Source organism: Lissotriton helveticus, chromosome 12, assembly GCF_964261635.1.
Source record: "Lissotriton helveticus chromosome 12, aLisHel1.1, whole genome shotgun sequence".
NCBI lineage: Eukaryota > Metazoa > Chordata > Amphibia > Caudata > Salamandridae > Lissotriton > Lissotriton helveticus.
The window spans coordinates 121128382-121147036 of record NC_136073.1 but is presented as its reverse complement, the minus strand read 5'-3'; the positions used below and the strand labels follow the sequence as shown (position 1 = coordinate 121147036).

Here is an 18655-nt window from a genome sequence, read left to right as displayed (position 1 = left end):
CTCTCTTTAGTTGCATTTCCATCGCGCCTTAAGTAGTTTATCTTCTCGTTTGCAGAATCTAGTTTGGCTTTTAAATCACCCACTGTACTTTCGAGGGTTTCAGTCCTCTCCGAGAGAAGATCTACTCTCTTATCCAGTGCATCGAACGCCGCTTTAATCTCTTGCTGATTGCGCTTAGATTCTGCAAACCCACTTTTGATCTCATTTAGTAAGACTTCCAATGAAATCCTCTCCTGTGTCTCTGGAGTCTCACCCACCTTAGCATGAGGGGCTGAGAGCCCAATCTCCTCCGAGATATTATGAACAGGAACCCCTGAGTCTGTGTCCAAAACTTCTAAAGGTGCAACCCCTTGGATATTTTCTATGCCACTCATCTTTCTAACCTCCTCTTGAGGTCTGCAGGAGATTTCTAGGACCTGAGGCAACACCTTAAAGTATGATTTAAGTGAGGGAGTGAGCCTCACCGCACTACTTTTGGTGTCTTTGGGTTTATGTTTAGCGCCTACTTTTAAGCCTTTTAAACCAGACAACCGAGGAGTTGTAGCCGCGGTGACTGTATTGACAGGGTTGGTGGTATAGTCACCGGAAAAAACAAAAATAGAAGAGCCCTGAGTAGTCTCACTAGGATCACAGTCTAAATCTTTTGCTCCCTCCTTTGCGATACCAGAATCAAGACCCACTACAGTGAAAGTGTCAATAAGGGTATTATCTTCAACAATATCTGTTGCTAAGGTCTGTGTCTCATCACCCCCAAACACTGAATTCTTAGCTCCTTTTAACACCCTTAACAACCCCAGACCCCTGCCCAAACACCTTACTTGATGGTAGTGTTTGTATTGCTCGAACAGGTTCCTCTTCTGATGCTGCCTGAGTCCTGGGTTTAGATTTAGGACGACGAGTCCTCTGAATTTTCTTTCTATCCACGTTGGAAGCACCACCTGATTGTGATCCTTTAGTTGTGGCAGGGCACTTTTGAGAGGAATGAAGGGCGCAAAGATCCCCAAAAACACCACGGGCTGCCGCTCTGCGGCTCCTTCGCAGCTCCACGGCTGCCTCTGCCCACCGGGAAAGAGAGGCGGAAAGCGGAACCCTGAAGCCGCACATCCGCACCTCCACACAACCACAGGGTAGGCGATCTCACTCGAAACTAAAACTGAGATCACGAAATCTGCGTGGACCTCCGTGGACCTCTGAGGCAGACCTCCAGCTCTCCAGAGACAGCTGACGTGACAGCCGACAGCCGGCAAGCAGATCAGCGGCACAGTTAGCCGAGCGGGCGGAGCCGCCTCTACCTCTCCCGCAGCGCCCTGCTCAGAGCGGCTCCCATCACGGGGGTGAACGCCGGGAAACAAAAGGAGGTTAACAACTGAATGCCCACACTCTAAATCCTGAACAAAAAAGTCACTGCAGCTCCCAATTTTGTTAGAGGTACGCCGATATCACACCGATTTGCTGGGCTTTCAGGAGCTCCGTAAGAGAGACGCGACCCGCCCTAACCGACGGCCGCCATGTTTTCCCCGATGCAACGCTTTTTCACTCAGGCCACCGGAGTTCTCCAATCAGGTGGCTATCTTGGTTGTCCGTTCTCTAGCGACTCCAACCCTTGTTTCTAATATGGTACTGATATGCCCATTGTACTCCTTTTACCCTAATTAAATATGCCTAATAGCAGCAGTTTACGATTAGGGTGCTACACTGTAGTTCTGTAATGGTATTTCTTAGTGGAGCAATTTAAATTTGGGAAACATTTGGCCTTAGTTGACTATTTATTTATTGCTTTTTTACATTGGACGTGTTCATTTTGTAGATCCTCTTTTTAGCAGTTTCTGCCCACTTTGGGGATGTATCCTAACGTTTGTAATTGTCAATAATGACTGAAGCATAGAACTGACATTAACCATCTCTTCCTAAAATTGAACAACATAGTTATTCTAGAATGATGGTGGGCTCAAGAAACATTTTTGAAATGAGGCTTCTATGACTTTTGTTTTACTAAAATGTTTGAGAAATACTGTATAACTAGTATCCTCTTAAATGAAGCTTCATTATTTCAGAGCTAATCAACCTATTGCTCATGATCTACCTACAGTGGAATTTTGATCCGACCCTTTTAAACATTGACTTGAACTGCATGAGGGACTTCTTTATGGTAATAGACCTTTCTGTCCTGTCCTATTGGCTTTAGTGTGCTTACATAGCATGTCCGCAAATTCAGCCCAGACCTATTGACTTTGCCAATGCTTGCTTGTAAATTTTGCAGTTGGATTCTGCGTGTCATGATATCCAATTTAAATGTAATTATAGTTGTCTCTTGCAACTTGATAATAAGCAGCAAGTATGGAGTTGTTGAATCAATTAAAATTGTTAATATTTCTTTACTTCGATTAACTATCTGGATTCTTGAGAAACGGTCTAGATATTTTATTGCACTACCAATGCAATTGCTGAATTTGACAGTTTTTTAGTTCTATACTCTAAGTGGGATATTTGTGATGGGTAGCCCCGCGATAACAATTGGTGATGGATTGCATGCTGCAGTTGGTGTGAGACTTTGAGAAATCTAAATCCTTGAGGGGCTTATATTACACAGAAAGCGACCGTTTATCAGTACATGGCCCATATATTGGTATTTAGGTGCACTGTGGAGAAGAGGTATCTAGTCCTCCATTAGAATTTGGATACGTTAAGACCAGATACGGGAATGGAGTCTGAATTGCTTTTTTCCATTATGTTTATTTAAATAACTTTACAAATCAGAGTGATTCCTACTTACTATTGTCCTATTAGAATAAATCAGTGTGGAAAAAGTAGCTGATGTAATACAGTTTGGATTGCAAGGGATATTCATCTCTTCGGAGTCCTAAGGTATATTGACTAAAATTATTTGCAAACATAGAGAAGATTACAAAACACTTCTCTATAGGCTTTTTCTAGTTTACTCAACAGTCTTATCAGAACATATATTGGTAAAGTGGTTTGTCTCATTTGAGTCTCTTCTGGCACATGCTTGCCAGGGTATTGACCACCCTAATTTATTTCTAGTGCTTAATTTTCTACTGCCCCTTGTCTGGATATGTTGTTGATTTTAGTTATTAAAAAAGCTTAGTCACCGGTTTTCTTCCCTGCATTTTTAGAACCAATGCCGGAGATGTGCATATTCTTTATTCTTTGAGAGGGAAACAACTTTTTGTTGGATGTTAAAATTGTAAATGACCATTGAACTAGTACAGGAAAACACTGCTTGATGTGTACTCCAAAACATTTGCTGAAAACCTTGCATTTAAAGAATTGGACTAAATTAACTGATCTCTTCCCCTTAACTAAATTTGGTTTCAGAACAGTAAAGCCCACTTTTAAGAATGGTAGAATCTTGTGGTTTTTTGCATTGTGGCTGTTGTGGCTTAATAGAAACCTTCTCTGTTGCTGTTAATTTACCACACACCATTTAATAGGGTAAACTGAAGCATCTCTTCCGCAGAATTGGAATCCAGGATCTCACTAAGAATCTATCTTTAGTCCGACTTCCGTGCATTACAGACAAGAGAACGAAAAATGAAAATACTGGGGCCTGAGAGACCTTTCCAACCCGCTTTGTGCAGGCAAGAGAATTCAGCAAGCTAAGAATTCAATATGGCAGAATTAAAATGTACACAGTTAGGTTAGGTGTACTTAACTGCCGCGGGAACTGGTGTCTTAAATTCATTGCATATAATACTGGTGTACCCTTATTGAATTTAGCTAAAGAACAGGAACTAGGCATTAGTGGATGACAAATAGGTGAACAAAGAAATCCGGTAGATAGCTTGTAAGCATGTGTTGAACTTTAATATTAAGCTTTTAGACACATTTTTAAATATTCAGGTGATTGCCCAGGCTGATCTTGAATCCTAAAAGTTTCCAGCTTTTGGGTTTCTTTAATATTGGAGCGATGTCTGGCATTGGACGAGAAAGGTGACTTGGTGATTGTGACTGGTGTTTCTCCCTTTTAAACGTGCTTTGTTGCTATTTTTACCTTCTGCTTCCATTTGCAGAACAGAATGGTATCCATGGTACTGGATAAGGAGGATGATGTTTCTGTGGAAGCTGTCAAACTGCTGACTCTCATCTTGCAGTGAGTAAAACGTGCACTTTTGTCTTCATGATCAACACAATTGCTTGACGTGTGAAGTGCCTGTGGTGCTGTTAACTTGCCACTCTTGACAATTCGGTCATGTTGATATAGTAAAACATAATGGTTCAGCTAACCAAATTGGTATCTGTAGTATACAATGTAGAATGTTTGCTGACAATTATAATCTGCTTATCATTGACCATTTCTCTCAACCCTCCTGCTCACTCTGATCATTTCTCCAAATTCTCGTTGCCTGTGGGTATTGTTGCATAGATTGGGCAAAACGCATTCTCCACACAGCTTGGAGTTATTTTTAGCTGTTTTGTCTCTCCTCTCCAAAAACCTAAACTCTGACGAACCCCAATGGCCAAGTTCTAAAACGACTCTTCATGCCACCTAGTCATTGACTTCTATTTTCTGACTGTCAAAATACCATAGGCTGAACAGTGTCAGTGGTGCAATAGTGCCATTTTGTTCTATCCAGAAACTCACTCAATGCCATATTCTGCCTTCTAAGCGTCACTGCTGTATATACATGTTTGCAGCAGGCATGATGCCAGCCAGTGCTAAATAGTTTTTTGATCATGGGGTTTTAATGCTATAGCTTTATATTCCCTTAAGGATTTTCTCCAGATACTTGCTAATAATGTCCACCAGGGGATCCACTGCTACCCTCTGTCAATCACCTTCAGAATGTCATATAGTACCAGTAGACTCACCCCTCCAATCCTTGCTTGGAAGGCCACCTATTCGTATTTGTTTGTCTTGCAGGAATATGGAGGATGTACTCACCGGTGAGGACTGTGAGAATGTATACCCTCTTGTTTTTGCATCAAGTCGGTCAGTGGCATCAGCAGCTGGGGAATTTCTTTTTAAAAAGTAAGTGCTCAACAAAGCCATAGTCTAGATGTAATAGGTAGGGTGTGTATGAGGCCACTCAAGCGCTCCGCATACTGGAGGGCAGCTTTAGTATTTATTTACTCAAATAGGTTTTCAGTAAAGAAGCAGCACTCCTGAAAGAGTGTTTGTTATTAGTAAACACTGGCTACCCCAACCAACTTGTGGGATCCTGAAAACCTTTTACTAAGAAAATAACTTTTATAAAATTGCTTGTTGCTGATTATTTTTTAAAATATGCTTGAAAGATAAAAAAAAATCAACCGTTTGGCTTACTAAAGCAATGATTTCCCTCTTTAATGGGGAAGGATATCATACCATCTTCCATAGTAATAAAAAAAATAGCAAGAGGTATGTTTGTGTACTATGCACATTGTTTCATTTTAAAGTGCATGTTTCTGACTCCCAGGAAGAAGGTAACATATTACTTAAAAAAAACACTGTCCCCTCCTTAAAAAAGGAACAACGTATTCCGGTTGTAAAGAAGATAATGAACTAAGTGCCAGCAACAATCTCAAGACAGTACATCAGTGGCTAACAAAAGAAGAAATTGGGATGATTGCTATCCACAGTATTTACTGCCAGCTCCATGAAAGTCGGGGGAGAGGGGGGATGGTTGGATTGTCATTGATCTTCCAGGCTCACATTTTACTCAGTCATTCAAAAATTGTGCATGTTTTTAAGTTTCACCATAGACCAATCACAGTTCCAGCTCAAGGCTTTACCATTTGGCCTGCTGGTAGTCCCCACAGCATACACCAAATACAAGGTGGCCCAATTGAGGAAAAGTAACATCATTGTTCCTTGTTGGGAAGACTGTATGAACAATTTTTATTCATACTAAATAGCACCTTAACATTTTCTTAAAATGTCTTCTTCCCTTCCAACATATGGGGTTACATTTAATTCAGAATAAGTTAACATCCACTCCCATTAAGGTCTTTAGTTCCCTGTAAGCAGCCTGAGAAAATCAGAAGTCAAAAAAGTTTCCTTTAAAGGCGGGCGGGGGAGTAATTTTAATGAAAGTAAAATGATGACATCTCTAGAAAATCACTTACCCAAAAGCAAAAAATGTTTCATATCTCTTCTTGGCTCTCTGGCATTGTGCATTGTTCTGTGGTTGATTATATGTCTCAAAATATGCCTGTTTTAGAAGTTCCTGAAGGATCAGTGGAACCAGTTCTGCAACTAGCAGCTTTGCGATTGTTGCATTGATGGAAGATTTGTTTAGAGGACTTTCAGTAATAGTCTTCGTTCTCATATTTTCTTTCATCTTATTGGTAGCAAATATGGATCATCTCAAAATGTAAGGCTCTTAGTTTCATATAATTCCCCATACCACATTATCCTTTAATTTCTGTGGTGTTAAACTTCTTTCTTCTATCAATTAAAATGGATTATGTTCAGATTGAAGCCAGCAGTACAATGCATTATGTAAAAGCCCAAGCAATACTTAAGTGGCTGATACCTCCAGGTAACAGCAATCCATCTACCTTGAGTGGACATGGTGAAAGCAGATGCCCTCGATGGCTGTTTAATAAAATCACAAATGGATAATAAACAATATAGTGCTTTAAGATGACTTCTCAGATTAGCTTTGGACCTGTGTGCCAAACAGACCACTCCAAATGCTAAAACTTACATCTCCAGATTCTACCAACCATGAAGAATGTGACTTTTTGACTAGTTAGTCTGGGAAATGTCTCTACGCCTGTCTAGAGTTTCTGCTTATCCTGCTAGTTCTCATCATACTAGCCTATTACAAAGCCACAATGAGCGTATTTGCCCTTAAATGCCCACAGCAATAATGGTACAAGGACCAGCTCCCCATGTTAAAAATACCACATCCAACTGCTGTCAATACTTGATTTCTTTATCCATATTTCAGAACCAGTTCTTACTTCTCAGCCTACAGTCCCTGAGTTTGTCATCCTGGCTCCTGAATACATCTGCCGGAGGCCATCCTCCAGTGCTCTTATACTCTGCATCTGCTACGCATTGAGGATCTTTAGTCTGACTGAATTCCAGGAAGAGTGGTCATGCCATATCTGCTGTACCTATCTATCGGATCTGTCTGTTTTTTTTTTTTATTATGATACATATTGCACTCCTGATGTCATTTCTGCTGTTAGAAAAAAACTGCTCAGGCCATTTATTTCCCCTCCAGATTCCCTTTTCACTAGCTTTAATGGGTCTAGTCTAGAATTAACGTGATGAGAACAATACCTTGCCACTGCACTGATAGCCGCACACTTGGTGATAACAGGTAATATTCACCATGGGACCAGAAGGAAGCAAGAATCCTGGAGGTAGTGGGTAGAATAGGATTAGATACTATAATCTGTGTTACTATGGGAAATGTGTGGTGAACCCTAAATTAGGAACTCAACCTGGAACGAGTCCTGGGATGCAAAGCAAGTGGTTGCTCTCTACATAGGCCCTCCCTTAGAATCTGCCTTACCATAAATTTGGTTTAAGAGGACCCTCTTTTTTTAACAGGACACAAAGTGGATGTGATTTCCTTGTCTGAGAGATGGTGGATTAGATAGAATTGAATATTCAGTACTAGATGATTGTTTAGTGATTGCGAATAAGAGTGAATACTAGACTGGAGAAAGGAATGAGGACACAAAGGTCAAGGGGGATTTTCATGCAAGAGGGTGATAAAGGAATCTGTTTAAGTCTTCATCTGGGAAGGGTTAAAAGTATTCCAATGTTTGTGTCACTTCTATAAAATAAGTGGTAAGCTAAGACCGGTCTAGAGGGGGGAGCTCAATACACAAGTCAAGAAGAGGGGCATACAAATACATGGACCTAGGAGCAATAACCGGTAGGGTCACAGAAGTAAGGAGTACGCAGGAGTAAAGACAGTGGTTGGAAAGTAAACATGAACTAGTGTCCATAAACAAGAAAAAAGTAGAGGTAACTTAATTGGAACAGTATCAAAGCAAGCAGGGAGGCAGGGAATAGGTCACAAAAGTAGATGAAACACAAAAGTACTGAAGTGATTGAGCAGTGGAACAGCACCTGTTTACTGACTTTTTTTTTCTAAGTGTCACACTGTATGTTGTAAAATGACTTCCACATACATGAGAAGCAACTTTACATTTCTATTCCAAGTTGTCCACTTCACGTATGTGAAAGTGGCCTGCCCCTTTCTGTGGGTTGGTGCAAATGGAGGGCAGTGATGTGGCTGGAGAGGATAACTGGGAGGTCATGGAGCTTAGATGGGTAGGCCAGCCTCTAGCACTTCATCCAGCAAGAAGCTGATGTACCACTGCTGTGTATTCAGTTGTTCAGAATTCCCACTCCAGTTTCCTGGATTGCATATCTGCCAACACTTAGATGCGGTGGTGTAGTAGGGTCTAGGTTCAGCACCCCTCTGCGTCTTGTGTTAGTACTTACCAGCAGACCTTTGTCTTTCTTGAAAGTCAGCATAGCTCCTTTAAAGCACTTCAGACTCAGCTTCTAGACAGTTCATTAATGTTCCTTACAGGATCTCTCTTGGAAGTAAGCTTTCCTCATAGCTGTTATTTCAGCATCTTTCCTGCACTGGGGTTGTATGAACCTTACACTGTTTTCTATAAGCAGAGAGTAGTTCTGAGGACAGTCATCTTTTTTTATATCGAACTTAAATATTAAACAATCAATTGCTTAACCTACTTCTTCCAAGAGTTTTTAGTTGCAGTAGCGATCCTGTTGCATAGTTGACACAGGTAGGTTTTTTTCCTTGATGGAACAAAGGAGCTATGAAAAATTAAGCAGCTTTTCATCAGCTGTGGGCCTGTTCTGATGAGTTTATGGGCCTGTTCAGACTAGTTTTTCTTCCACACAATTATTTTCCAGAGGTATTCTCCTGTGCATTACTTTATCTTACCAGATTACTAATAGATCTCTTCTTATGGTAGCAAAAACTCTCTACAGAAAAGGAAAAGCGGATGCTACTGCCTTTTGTAGAAATATTCCAATTTTGGAAAGGTGCATTTGAAGAAATGTGAATACATTCTCAGGAAATTCCTGTCTCGATTCAGAGTCCACAGAGGATCTTGAATTTGGTCAAGTCCCCTAACTGAACCTTTTGCAACTCTCTCACCTGTGGTCTATCATCCTGATGATTTTCTCACTAATATTTGTAAGGAAGGGTGTGCTTTTCTATTCGGTGTTTATGACTATCAAAGATCTCATAAACCATAGGCAAAAATTACTTGCTTTTAATCCTAGTTCTCCAGTTTTCTATCATAGATTCACATGCTCGAATCTTGGTGGGAGTCCCATGGTAAAAGTAATATAAGTAGTGCTAATACAATAGCATTAAGAATCACATTGAAAACAATAGACCTCTATAGCCAATTATTTTAATGCATCCAAACTTCAACCAGTCATAGAAGAGACGTTGAAGCACTCATCCCCTGCAACGTCACCATACCTCTGATTTCTTAATACACGTCATCTGTTAAGGAGTATCTCTGAGCTTTGCTCAGTCTGTTTCTACTGTCAACTTTTGACCTGTTAGCTCTTCAAATTACTTCTGACCCTCAAAGCAACATCTGAGGTACAATTGTTTCTGTGAGATTATTTTCCCTTTTATGACCATGTCGGAGGGATCCAAAAAGAGACTTTTCATGCTTTGAAATCCTGTGGAAAATTTAGACTCTTCTCTGACAATCCTCACAAGGAATGTTGTACTGCCATTACCATTCACACAAACCCTAAGAGTACTGTTGCACTTTTTCAGCCAAATCCCTCAAGGGCAGGGAGGCCAGGTTTGCCCCAGTATTGGACTTTCATAGATTCCCATGCTTTGTTTCATTCCCCGTCGTCTGAATGGGAGCCTCAGTAAACATAAAATACCATAGTAGTAGTTACAAAAGAGAAAGAAAGGCCTGGGCCTCATCTCATTTTGTAGCCTATCACCCTCTTTTTGTAAAAGAGACCAAAAAAGTGCAACAACCAATCAGATCAGCCTCACTCCATAGAAACCTCCTGAGAGAGCCTCAGATATTCTACCTCACGTTGTGCTAAGGGAGTCTCCACTGATCTCTGCTCAGTTTTTCTCTTCAGCTTTGGATTTCTCCTAGTTTGTCTACTCTACAATGTCTGATAAAGAGAGGAAAGCTTTATTTAAGCTTATGCTACCTGTTCAAGGAAAAGGCTGTACATTGAGGACAAGCATAAAGACTGTATATACTGCTTTTATCCAGATCACAATGCCACGGATTGTAAGATCTGCAGGCCTTTCTCCACCAAGACCTTAAGAGACAGGGAAGGCCGCTTGTTAACCTGGTTGCAGAAGATGAAGTCTCGTAAGGAGGTTCTACCATCTGACAGTGAGGATTCTTCCTCAGCTGCGTCCTCCAGAAGATCCAGAAGAAAAGGGGTCCCCTTCAACTTCATCTGAACCCCCTGTTAAGCCTCGCAAAAGACCTCTGATAGGTCTGAAAGGCCCAGTCCCAAACAATCTCCTCACCGAGCTGTAAAGGAGAGGCTGGGACAAAATGCTGAGGTACAGCCATCAAAGAAGGTACAGAAAACTCCTTCTGTTGTTTCTCCACCATCTGAAAAGGAGAAGGTATTCAAGAAACCGGCTACTGTGCCTCAGAAAGGAAAATCGGATAAGAAAAATAGTCCGTTGACGACGAAAACTTCTGGGACGTCGAAGACGACATCTAAAATCCTCTGTTTTTCAGTTACAGCTCCGTCGACTGGACCGTCGACGGCAGCTTCGTTGACAGCGACTGCAATGTTATCTTCGTCGATGTTGCAGGTACCTGCTCCCTTCTCGTCGATGATGGTGTTGACATCTTTGACGATGATGACGCTGACGATAGCGTCGACTGGTGCAACGTCGACGAGGACGACGTCAGCTGTGATGATGATGACGAGCTCGTCGACGATAAGTCCATCGTTGACGACATCCACCTCTCTGTCGACGGTCCCGTCGACGACAAGCTCGTCGACTAAGTCATCGACGATTCAAAGGGTCCGATTTCTATAAGGAAACAGCAGATCACTCCTGAGATGACATCCCCTCGCAGAGTGACACCCTTACCTCCAACTTTACTTTCAGAGGACGACGATGGCCCTTGCGGGGATGCTTATAGCCCATCCCAACTTCATGTCAAATATCAAAATTCAGATTCTGACGACTACTATACGGAAGAACGCCATTTTGTTCAACAAGATAGGCTTCAACATCAATCGCATCAGGACATGGTGGCAATGCCTTCCTCTCTTATATCGGACTTGCAGATGATGCTACAGGACTACAGAAAAAGGTTTCCATCCCAAGCTTCTGACCAGCAAACGCATCCACCTCCTCCATCATCAATTCCTGCTACTTTACCAAATACAGTGACTCCTCAGGTTTCTCGAGCTTCGGAGTCGGAGCCAAGTGGAAGGCACCAGGAAGTTATTGCTATTTATGATGATGATGGTGACTCATCTGATGAAGATCATCAGGTAGATCAAGTCCCGGACCTGGATAAAGAATGGGACGATTATATTATACCAGATCCGGCCTCACCATCGCCGGATACTATTGACTCTCCTCCAGCAGACATTGGAGGTTTCCATAACCTTATGGAGAGGGCGTCGAAGAGGTTTGGTCTAACTATTACGACAGTACAGTCAGATTGTTTCCTTTATGCTTTCAAGAAGCCTTACAGGAAGTCCATCTGCTCAATACCAATCGTCGAGCATGTGTGGTCTGAAGGTACTAAGGTGATGCAAAATCCTGCCACAGTCATCCCTGTTCTTCTGCGGCTGGAGAAAAAAATATAAAGCTCCAGAAAACAGTCCCGCTTGCCTGACTGGTCCACCGAAGCTGGACTCAGTTATTTCTCAGGCAGGGCAAAGAAAGTCCAAAAATCCATTGGCGCCCCTTACGACACCACCAGACATAGAAGGTAGACGCCTGGACAATGTGGGTAAACAGTTCTCCTCTCTTCTTGTTCGAGCTGCTAATGCTCTTGCAATCCTGGGTAGATATGATCGCTAAATGTGGTGCGATTTATCTCCGTTTATTGACCAACTTCCGGATGCTGCAAAGGTGAGAGCCAAGAAGATACTGGAGGAAGGAGAACGTTCTTCTTCAGAAGTGATAGATTGTGCTATGGACATAGAAACCCCCGCTTTTCGAGCTCTAGCGGGGTCTGCAGTGTTAAGGCGTCCGGGCTGGCTTCGGGCTACCTGGTTTCGACAGGAAGTTCCGAATAAGATCTTGGACTTACCCTATGACTGAGACATGCTTTTTGGAAAGCATATAGATGATGCCCTTCAAGACATCAAAAAGGACACAGACACGGTAAGGTCCTTGGGGACATTGCAATATCGCAAGGTTCCTTTCCGGGGTGCGAAAGGGAGAGTTTTTTCATCGTATAGAGGTGGTAACCAACAACGTTACTCTTCTTATTCACAGTCCTCTCAGTCCTACAAACCCCAATACTCACAACGACAAGGTCAAAATCAGCGTCTTTTTCTCGTCAACCATCAAGAGGACGACAGGGTCATCAGGGGAGAGATGCTTCTAAAAGACAATAGCGGCCTCCTGGCTCTGTCTACTGTTCCTTCCCCACCAGTAACATCAGTGGGGGCAGGATATCAGAATACCTCCACAATTGACAGATTATTACACGGATCGGTGGGTCCTCAACATCATACAATGTGGCCACACTCTAGAGTTTCAAAATGTTCCACAATCCAGAGCCCCTCGCGCCACAGAATCAAAACATCTGAATCTTCTGCGTTTCGAAGCTCAGCAACTGGTCATCAAAGGAGCGATAGAATCGGTTCTCCAGTCCCAGCGAGGGAAAGGGTTCTATTCCAGGTTTTTCCTGGTTCGCAAAACAGAGGAAAAGTAGGGCCCAATTCCAGACCTGAGGGAGCTCAACACCTATCTCTTAAAACTCTCTTTTCGGATGGTTTCTCTCCAGGATATACTGCCCCTCCTAAATCCTGGCGATATTTGGTAACTCTAGATCTCAAGGACGTGTACTTTCATGTTCTCATTCATCCGGGGAACAAGAGGTATCTTCGCTTCACAGTAGCCAAGAACCACTTTCAGTTCAGGTTCCTACCTTTCGGACTAAGATCCCCGCCACGGATATTTACAAATGTATTGGCCCCAGTAGCAGCATTTCTCAGAAGGCAGTCGCTGCAAGTGTTTCCCTACCTGGATGACTGGCTGATAAAGGCTCCATCCTCTCAAGCAGCCACAAGGGCAGTCAGATTGCATTCAAATTTTCTGTTTCTTGGGTCTAGGTCTGAACAGAAGCAAGTCTGTTTGTCTTCCATCCAGGTCGGCAAACTTTCTGGGTGCCATTCTGGATCCAACTTATTGCAAGGCTTTTCCTTCAGAGGAGAGACAGAACAGACTGATTCTTTCAACCGATTACAAAGGAAACAAACTCTTTCAGTCCGTCAATACAAATCCCTTCTAGGATCGATGTCATCTTGCATTGCCTTAATTCCGCACTGGAGGCTTCACATGCGCCCCCTGCAAGAGCAACTGGACTTGCAATGGCGTCAGGCAGAGGGATCGTTCGACGGGATAAAGATTACTCCTATCATGAAGAAGGAAATCATGTGGTGGACTACAAAAGGCAATATCGCGAAAGGTCTCTTTCACGGTTCTTCTTTCTCCATTATTTCTGACCACAGATGCCTCTCTAGAGGGCTGGGGTGTGGTATTACAGGATCTTCAAGTAAGCGACCACTGGTCTCCAGAGATTCGCACCTCCCATATTAACCTTCTGGAGCTACGAGTGATTCGTTTAGCTTTACAAGCCTTCCTTCCAAAAATCCGAAATTCCACAGTCTTGGTCCGTACGGACAACACTATGGTCATACATTATGTAAACAAGCAGGGCGGAACAAGATGCAAACTTCTTTCAAAGGAGGCACAGGTGATCTGGAGATGGGCGATTCGTCATCAGATTTTTCTCTCAGCGGAAAATCTGCCAGGTTCCCTCAATACGGAAGCGGATTCATTGAGCCGTCTAAAGACGGTCTCTCACGAATGGGAATTGGATCAGAGAACTCTCGAAAGAATATTCTCTTGTTGGGGCACTCCTCTTATAGACCTGTTTGCGACTCCAGAAACAAGAAATGCCAATTTTACGCAAGCAGGTATCACCATCGAGAATCGTTGGGGAATGCTCTTTCGATAGCCTGGCCAGGCGCATTTGTTTACGCCTTTCCTCCAATTCCCCTGATTCCAAGAATACTAAGGAAATTCAAGACGGAACCCAGCACAATGATTTTTTATAGCTCAAGCTTGGCCCCGCCAATTTTGGTACACAGAGCTCCTCCTTCTGTCTCAGGATCAACAAATTCACATGCGTCCCATTCCAACCCTGTTGACGATGTCCCAGGGCCAAGTAATGCATCTGGACCCAAGTTCTCTGCAATTGACAGCTTGGCTCCTGAGCACCGAGAGTTCAGGACTTTAGATATCCCTCAAGATTGCAAAGAAATTTTAGCTCAGGCTCGGGCCCCAAGTACAAACAAAACCTATCGGACAAAATGGAAGCGTTTTTGTGCATGGTGCCACAAGGAGAATCTTCATCCGTTCCCTTCAGCTCCCCATAAGATCTTACCGTACATTTTTCCTTGGCCAGATCAGGCCTTCAACACTCTTCCATCAAGGTGCATCTAGCAGCGATTTCTAGGTTCAGACGAACAGCCTCTGGCCCTTCTCTCTGGTCCGCGAGAGTGATCAAACAATTCCTGAAAGGTCTTTTCAGGGCTTTCCCTCCTGTTGGACCTCTTCCTCCAATATGGCAACTCAACCTGCTCCTTGCCCATCTCATGAGGGCTCCTTTTGAACCTATACATAAAGCAGACATAACATTTTTGTCATGGAAGATTGCCTTTCTTCTGGCTATAACATCAGCCAGGAGGGTTGGGGAACTTCAAGCTCTCACAATTGTTGAACCTTTCTTACAGTTCAAGAATGACTCTTTGATATTGAGGACAAATCCGAAATTTATTCCAAAAGTTCCTTCCGATTTTCACCTGAATGAACCTGTGGTACTAAGGCCTTTCTTTCCTCGGCCTTCAACTCTGGCTGAAAGATCTCTCCACACTTTGGATATCCAAAGATGCCTAAAGTTCTATCTTCAATACACGAAAGATTTCAGAAAAACTGCACAACTTTTTGTAGCTTTTAGTGCTCCAAGGAAAGGCATGCCCTTATCAAAGCAGGGGTTATCACGTTGGATTGCCAGCACAATTCACTTCTGTCATCAAGCGGCAGGAAAGCCGCTGAAAGGATGGATCAAAGTTCCTTCTACGAGATCTGTCTCATCTTCTACGGCTCTGTTCTCTAGAGTTCCTATCAGACATTTTTAGGGCGGCTACATGGAGCAGTGCCCATTCATTCATGAAGCACTACTGTTTGGACTCTTCCACAAGGAGTGAGGCAGCAGTTGGACAAGCAGTCCTGAGGAACCTCTTCGAATAAGCGGTGAGCTTTCCCTTCTATCCCTCCTTCCTATAGTGCACATTTTGTATCTGATATTGTTTTCTACCTATTATTGCAAAATGTATCTACTATCTATGGTAATACTTATAATGTATTATGCTACTATACATGTAACAAAATGTGCATTTATTGCTTACTGCTAGCTACTCTGATACAAAGCATGGGACTCTATGAAAGTCCAATACTGGGGCAAGAAAACAAGTTACTTACCTGTAACTTTGGTTCCCCAGTATTGGTAACTTTCATAGATTCCCATGCACCCACCCGCCTCCCCTGGGAAAGCTCAGCCTTCAGCAGAAGTAGTTACTGTTACACAACGGCTACGAAAATCTGAGGCTCTTAAGCTCTCTCAGGAGGGTTCTATGGGGTGAGGCTGATCTGATTGGTTGTTGCACTTTTTTGGTCTCTTTTACAAAAAGAGGGTGATAGGCTACAAAATGAGATGAGGCCTAGGCCTTTCTTTCTCTTTTGTAACTACTGCTATGGTATTTTATGTTTACCGAGGCTCCCTTTCCGACGACGGGGAATGATACAAAGCATGGGAATCTATGAAAGTTACCAATACTGGGGAACCAAAGTTACAGGTAAGTAACTTGTTTTCTTCTTCTCTGGCTCCAGAGGAAGAAAGCTCAGTCCTAGTCTGGGTCTGAATGCAAAGGTAGGAAACACTTCCACCAAAAAGGTGTAAAAATGAGGGCTCCTCATCTGACAGGGATGGAATGAGTGCAAAATCCCATAGCAGGTATGCCAGTGTTGAGAGATGGAAAAACAAGGAGTCTGCAGAGTCTTCCTCTTACAGAAGATCTCCCTCTCCACATGCATCTGTTCCTGTTAAACCTTCCAAGGTATTGTCTGCAAAGAATATTCGTTCGTCGACGGCGACCATCCTGTCCTTGGCTGCTTAGTTGGCGAGAGCGACAGAAACAGGTCTCCCCTTCAATTCCAATGACTACAGCGACATCCAAAACGCCGATGATCAGGACGACTGCTGCATCTTTGTTGACGAAGACACTGCATCGTTGTTGACGGCAACTCAATCTGGGTTGCCTCCATTGGCGAAGATTCTATCCTGGGTAATTTAGACAACACTCCTGTCTGCGGTACCTTAGACTGCCTTATCGACGGTCGTAAAAGACAGTTTTTATAACGGAAAAGGGCATTACAACACCTGCTCACCATGAAATTTCAAAAGTTTCTACTTTTACCCAAGTGTGCCTGCTGTAGATGCTGGAATTTGGATGAGAGCCTCTTTGGCCCTTCACACAGCCCATCACAACTTAATGCCAAGTGTCAAGAAATGAAGGATGAAGATGCTGAACAAGGCTGTAGGAGGCTGGCTTACTATATGGTGCACACTTATTTACGTGAAGCACCTTGCACTAATCTAGACAACCCTTATGTTAATTTTAGTGGTCTTAGACGGCCATTGAAAGCTCTCTAAGTGTTAGCTGTGGAAAGCCGCCTTCAGGCTTAATCCAGAAGCAGTGTTAAGCAGCTTGTTTTACCAGGACTAATCATGTAGTGTAGGTTCAACGAAAAAGAACCACACAGTGTAGTTATAAAAAATTGCTGGATCTATTATGCACACTAACACACACATTGGTGTATCTCTTGCCCGGAGTAATAAACACAATATACAATTTTGCAAAAGGAGAACTGGTAAGTAGCGCAAATACACAGGGATCTCCAGGTTGAGACAATCATATACTAATAAAGTGGAATGGGAACTGGGAGCAAAAATCAAAACTCGACCCAGGAGACTTAAAGCTGGGGACCCAAGGAATCACCCAGGAACCCCACAGAGGCCATGTGCAGAGTGGTAATCCGACCGCAAACTCAATGCAAGGTAATGGGGAAGTCGCGGTTGCAGTTTTCAAGAAGGACCCTTCTCAGAGGACCCTGAAGAAACCCCTTGGAAGATAGAAGCTTGGAGAGTTACCCCACCAGTGGATAGCCCAGAAACAAGGATATCTGCACCAGAGAAGCCAGGTGCATAGGTGCGAAGTGACGTCGGAAGCTGGTGTTGTCCACAATTGAGGAATTTAAGTGAAGATGCCGCTGGCGAAGAAGGTGAAAGAGTCCAGTGGAATCCAAGGGTGGATTCTTGAAGAGGAGTACCTGCAAGCAGAGGGAACCGATCTATGCCAATCTGGAGTGACCAGGAGGCAAGGAGGACCAGTGGCAACCAATGACGGAAAATGCAGGAGAGTTGATGGTGACATTGTTGCTGCAGCTGTGGGGACCAAGCAAAGCTGGGGAAGACCGGAGCTGTCCATGAGCTGTCCCATGTCGGAAGCTGAGAACCAGGAGGTCGGTGTGTGACGGAAACATCAACTAGCCTTTGCAGCAGCACCTGATATGGATAACGAAAAAGGTGCAGTGTTGTGACTAGCAAGGTCAAAGGGACTCACCAAGTGCAGGAGAGTCAGAGCATGCCCTGAGCATGCAGGGGAGCCCACTGGAGCCACAGAAGACCCACGGGCCGAAAGCACATAAGTCGCAAGAGAACCTCAAGCAGCTCACCCAAGATGCAGGACCACGGTGCAGGGGATACAGTGAAGATGAAGATCTTGGCATGTAGAGATGCTGGAGCTTCTTGGAGCCTGAGGATCTCTAAAGAACAGTCAAAAGACCGTGGCAACAGCAAGTCAACGCTGAGCACAGGGGTGCTGTTCGAGCTTTTCCAACAAGGGTTACTGGTCTCAAACTCAGTGAGAAGACGGTGCAGGCCTCAAGGGAGTTGCAGAACCACCACCTGTGTTGCTGGGCCTTTTGAAGTCTGGAGAACATCAGGAGCAGCAGAACAGTCAACTTAGTTGCGGTGCCTGCAGATGCAGGGAAGTGACTCCTTCACTCCAAGAGTGGCTTAGATACCCACAGGCCTGGAGAAGAATCTGGAAGCAGCACGGGCAAATACAACGCAGAAGACCGGCAGGACGACCAGACCAAGAGCAGCAGGAGTCTTCCCAGATGTAGTCTTGGTTCCCAAAGCGAAGTTGACTAAGTCCAGATTGCCCAGACGGTAGAAGTAGCATTGGTTACGGATCTGAATCTTGTGCCACGATGAATCTGAAGAGCCACCCACGGGTAAGCCCTTAAGTACCCAAAGGAAAGGATTGGGACAATTCAGTGGTCCCTCCCAGATGAGGGGCTCGACAGAGGGG

The 18655-nt window shown here is 43.6% G+C and overlaps 1 protein-coding gene across 2 annotated transcripts in view; it reads left to right on the top strand.

Moving 5' to 3' along the window:
- STAG3 (STAG3 cohesin complex component) overlaps window positions 1-18655 on the top strand; it is a 1426160-nt gene that overhangs the window by 675275 nt on the left and 732230 nt on the right. For both annotated transcript variants that reach the window (XM_078669437.1, XM_078669436.1), the window contains exons 12-13: window positions 4032-4111; window positions 4883-4990. In XM_078669437.1, the coding sequence (XP_078525563.1) occupies window positions 4032-4111; window positions 4883-4990 (188 nt within the window). The remainder of the gene's footprint in view (window positions 1-4031; window positions 4112-4882; window positions 4991-18655) is intronic.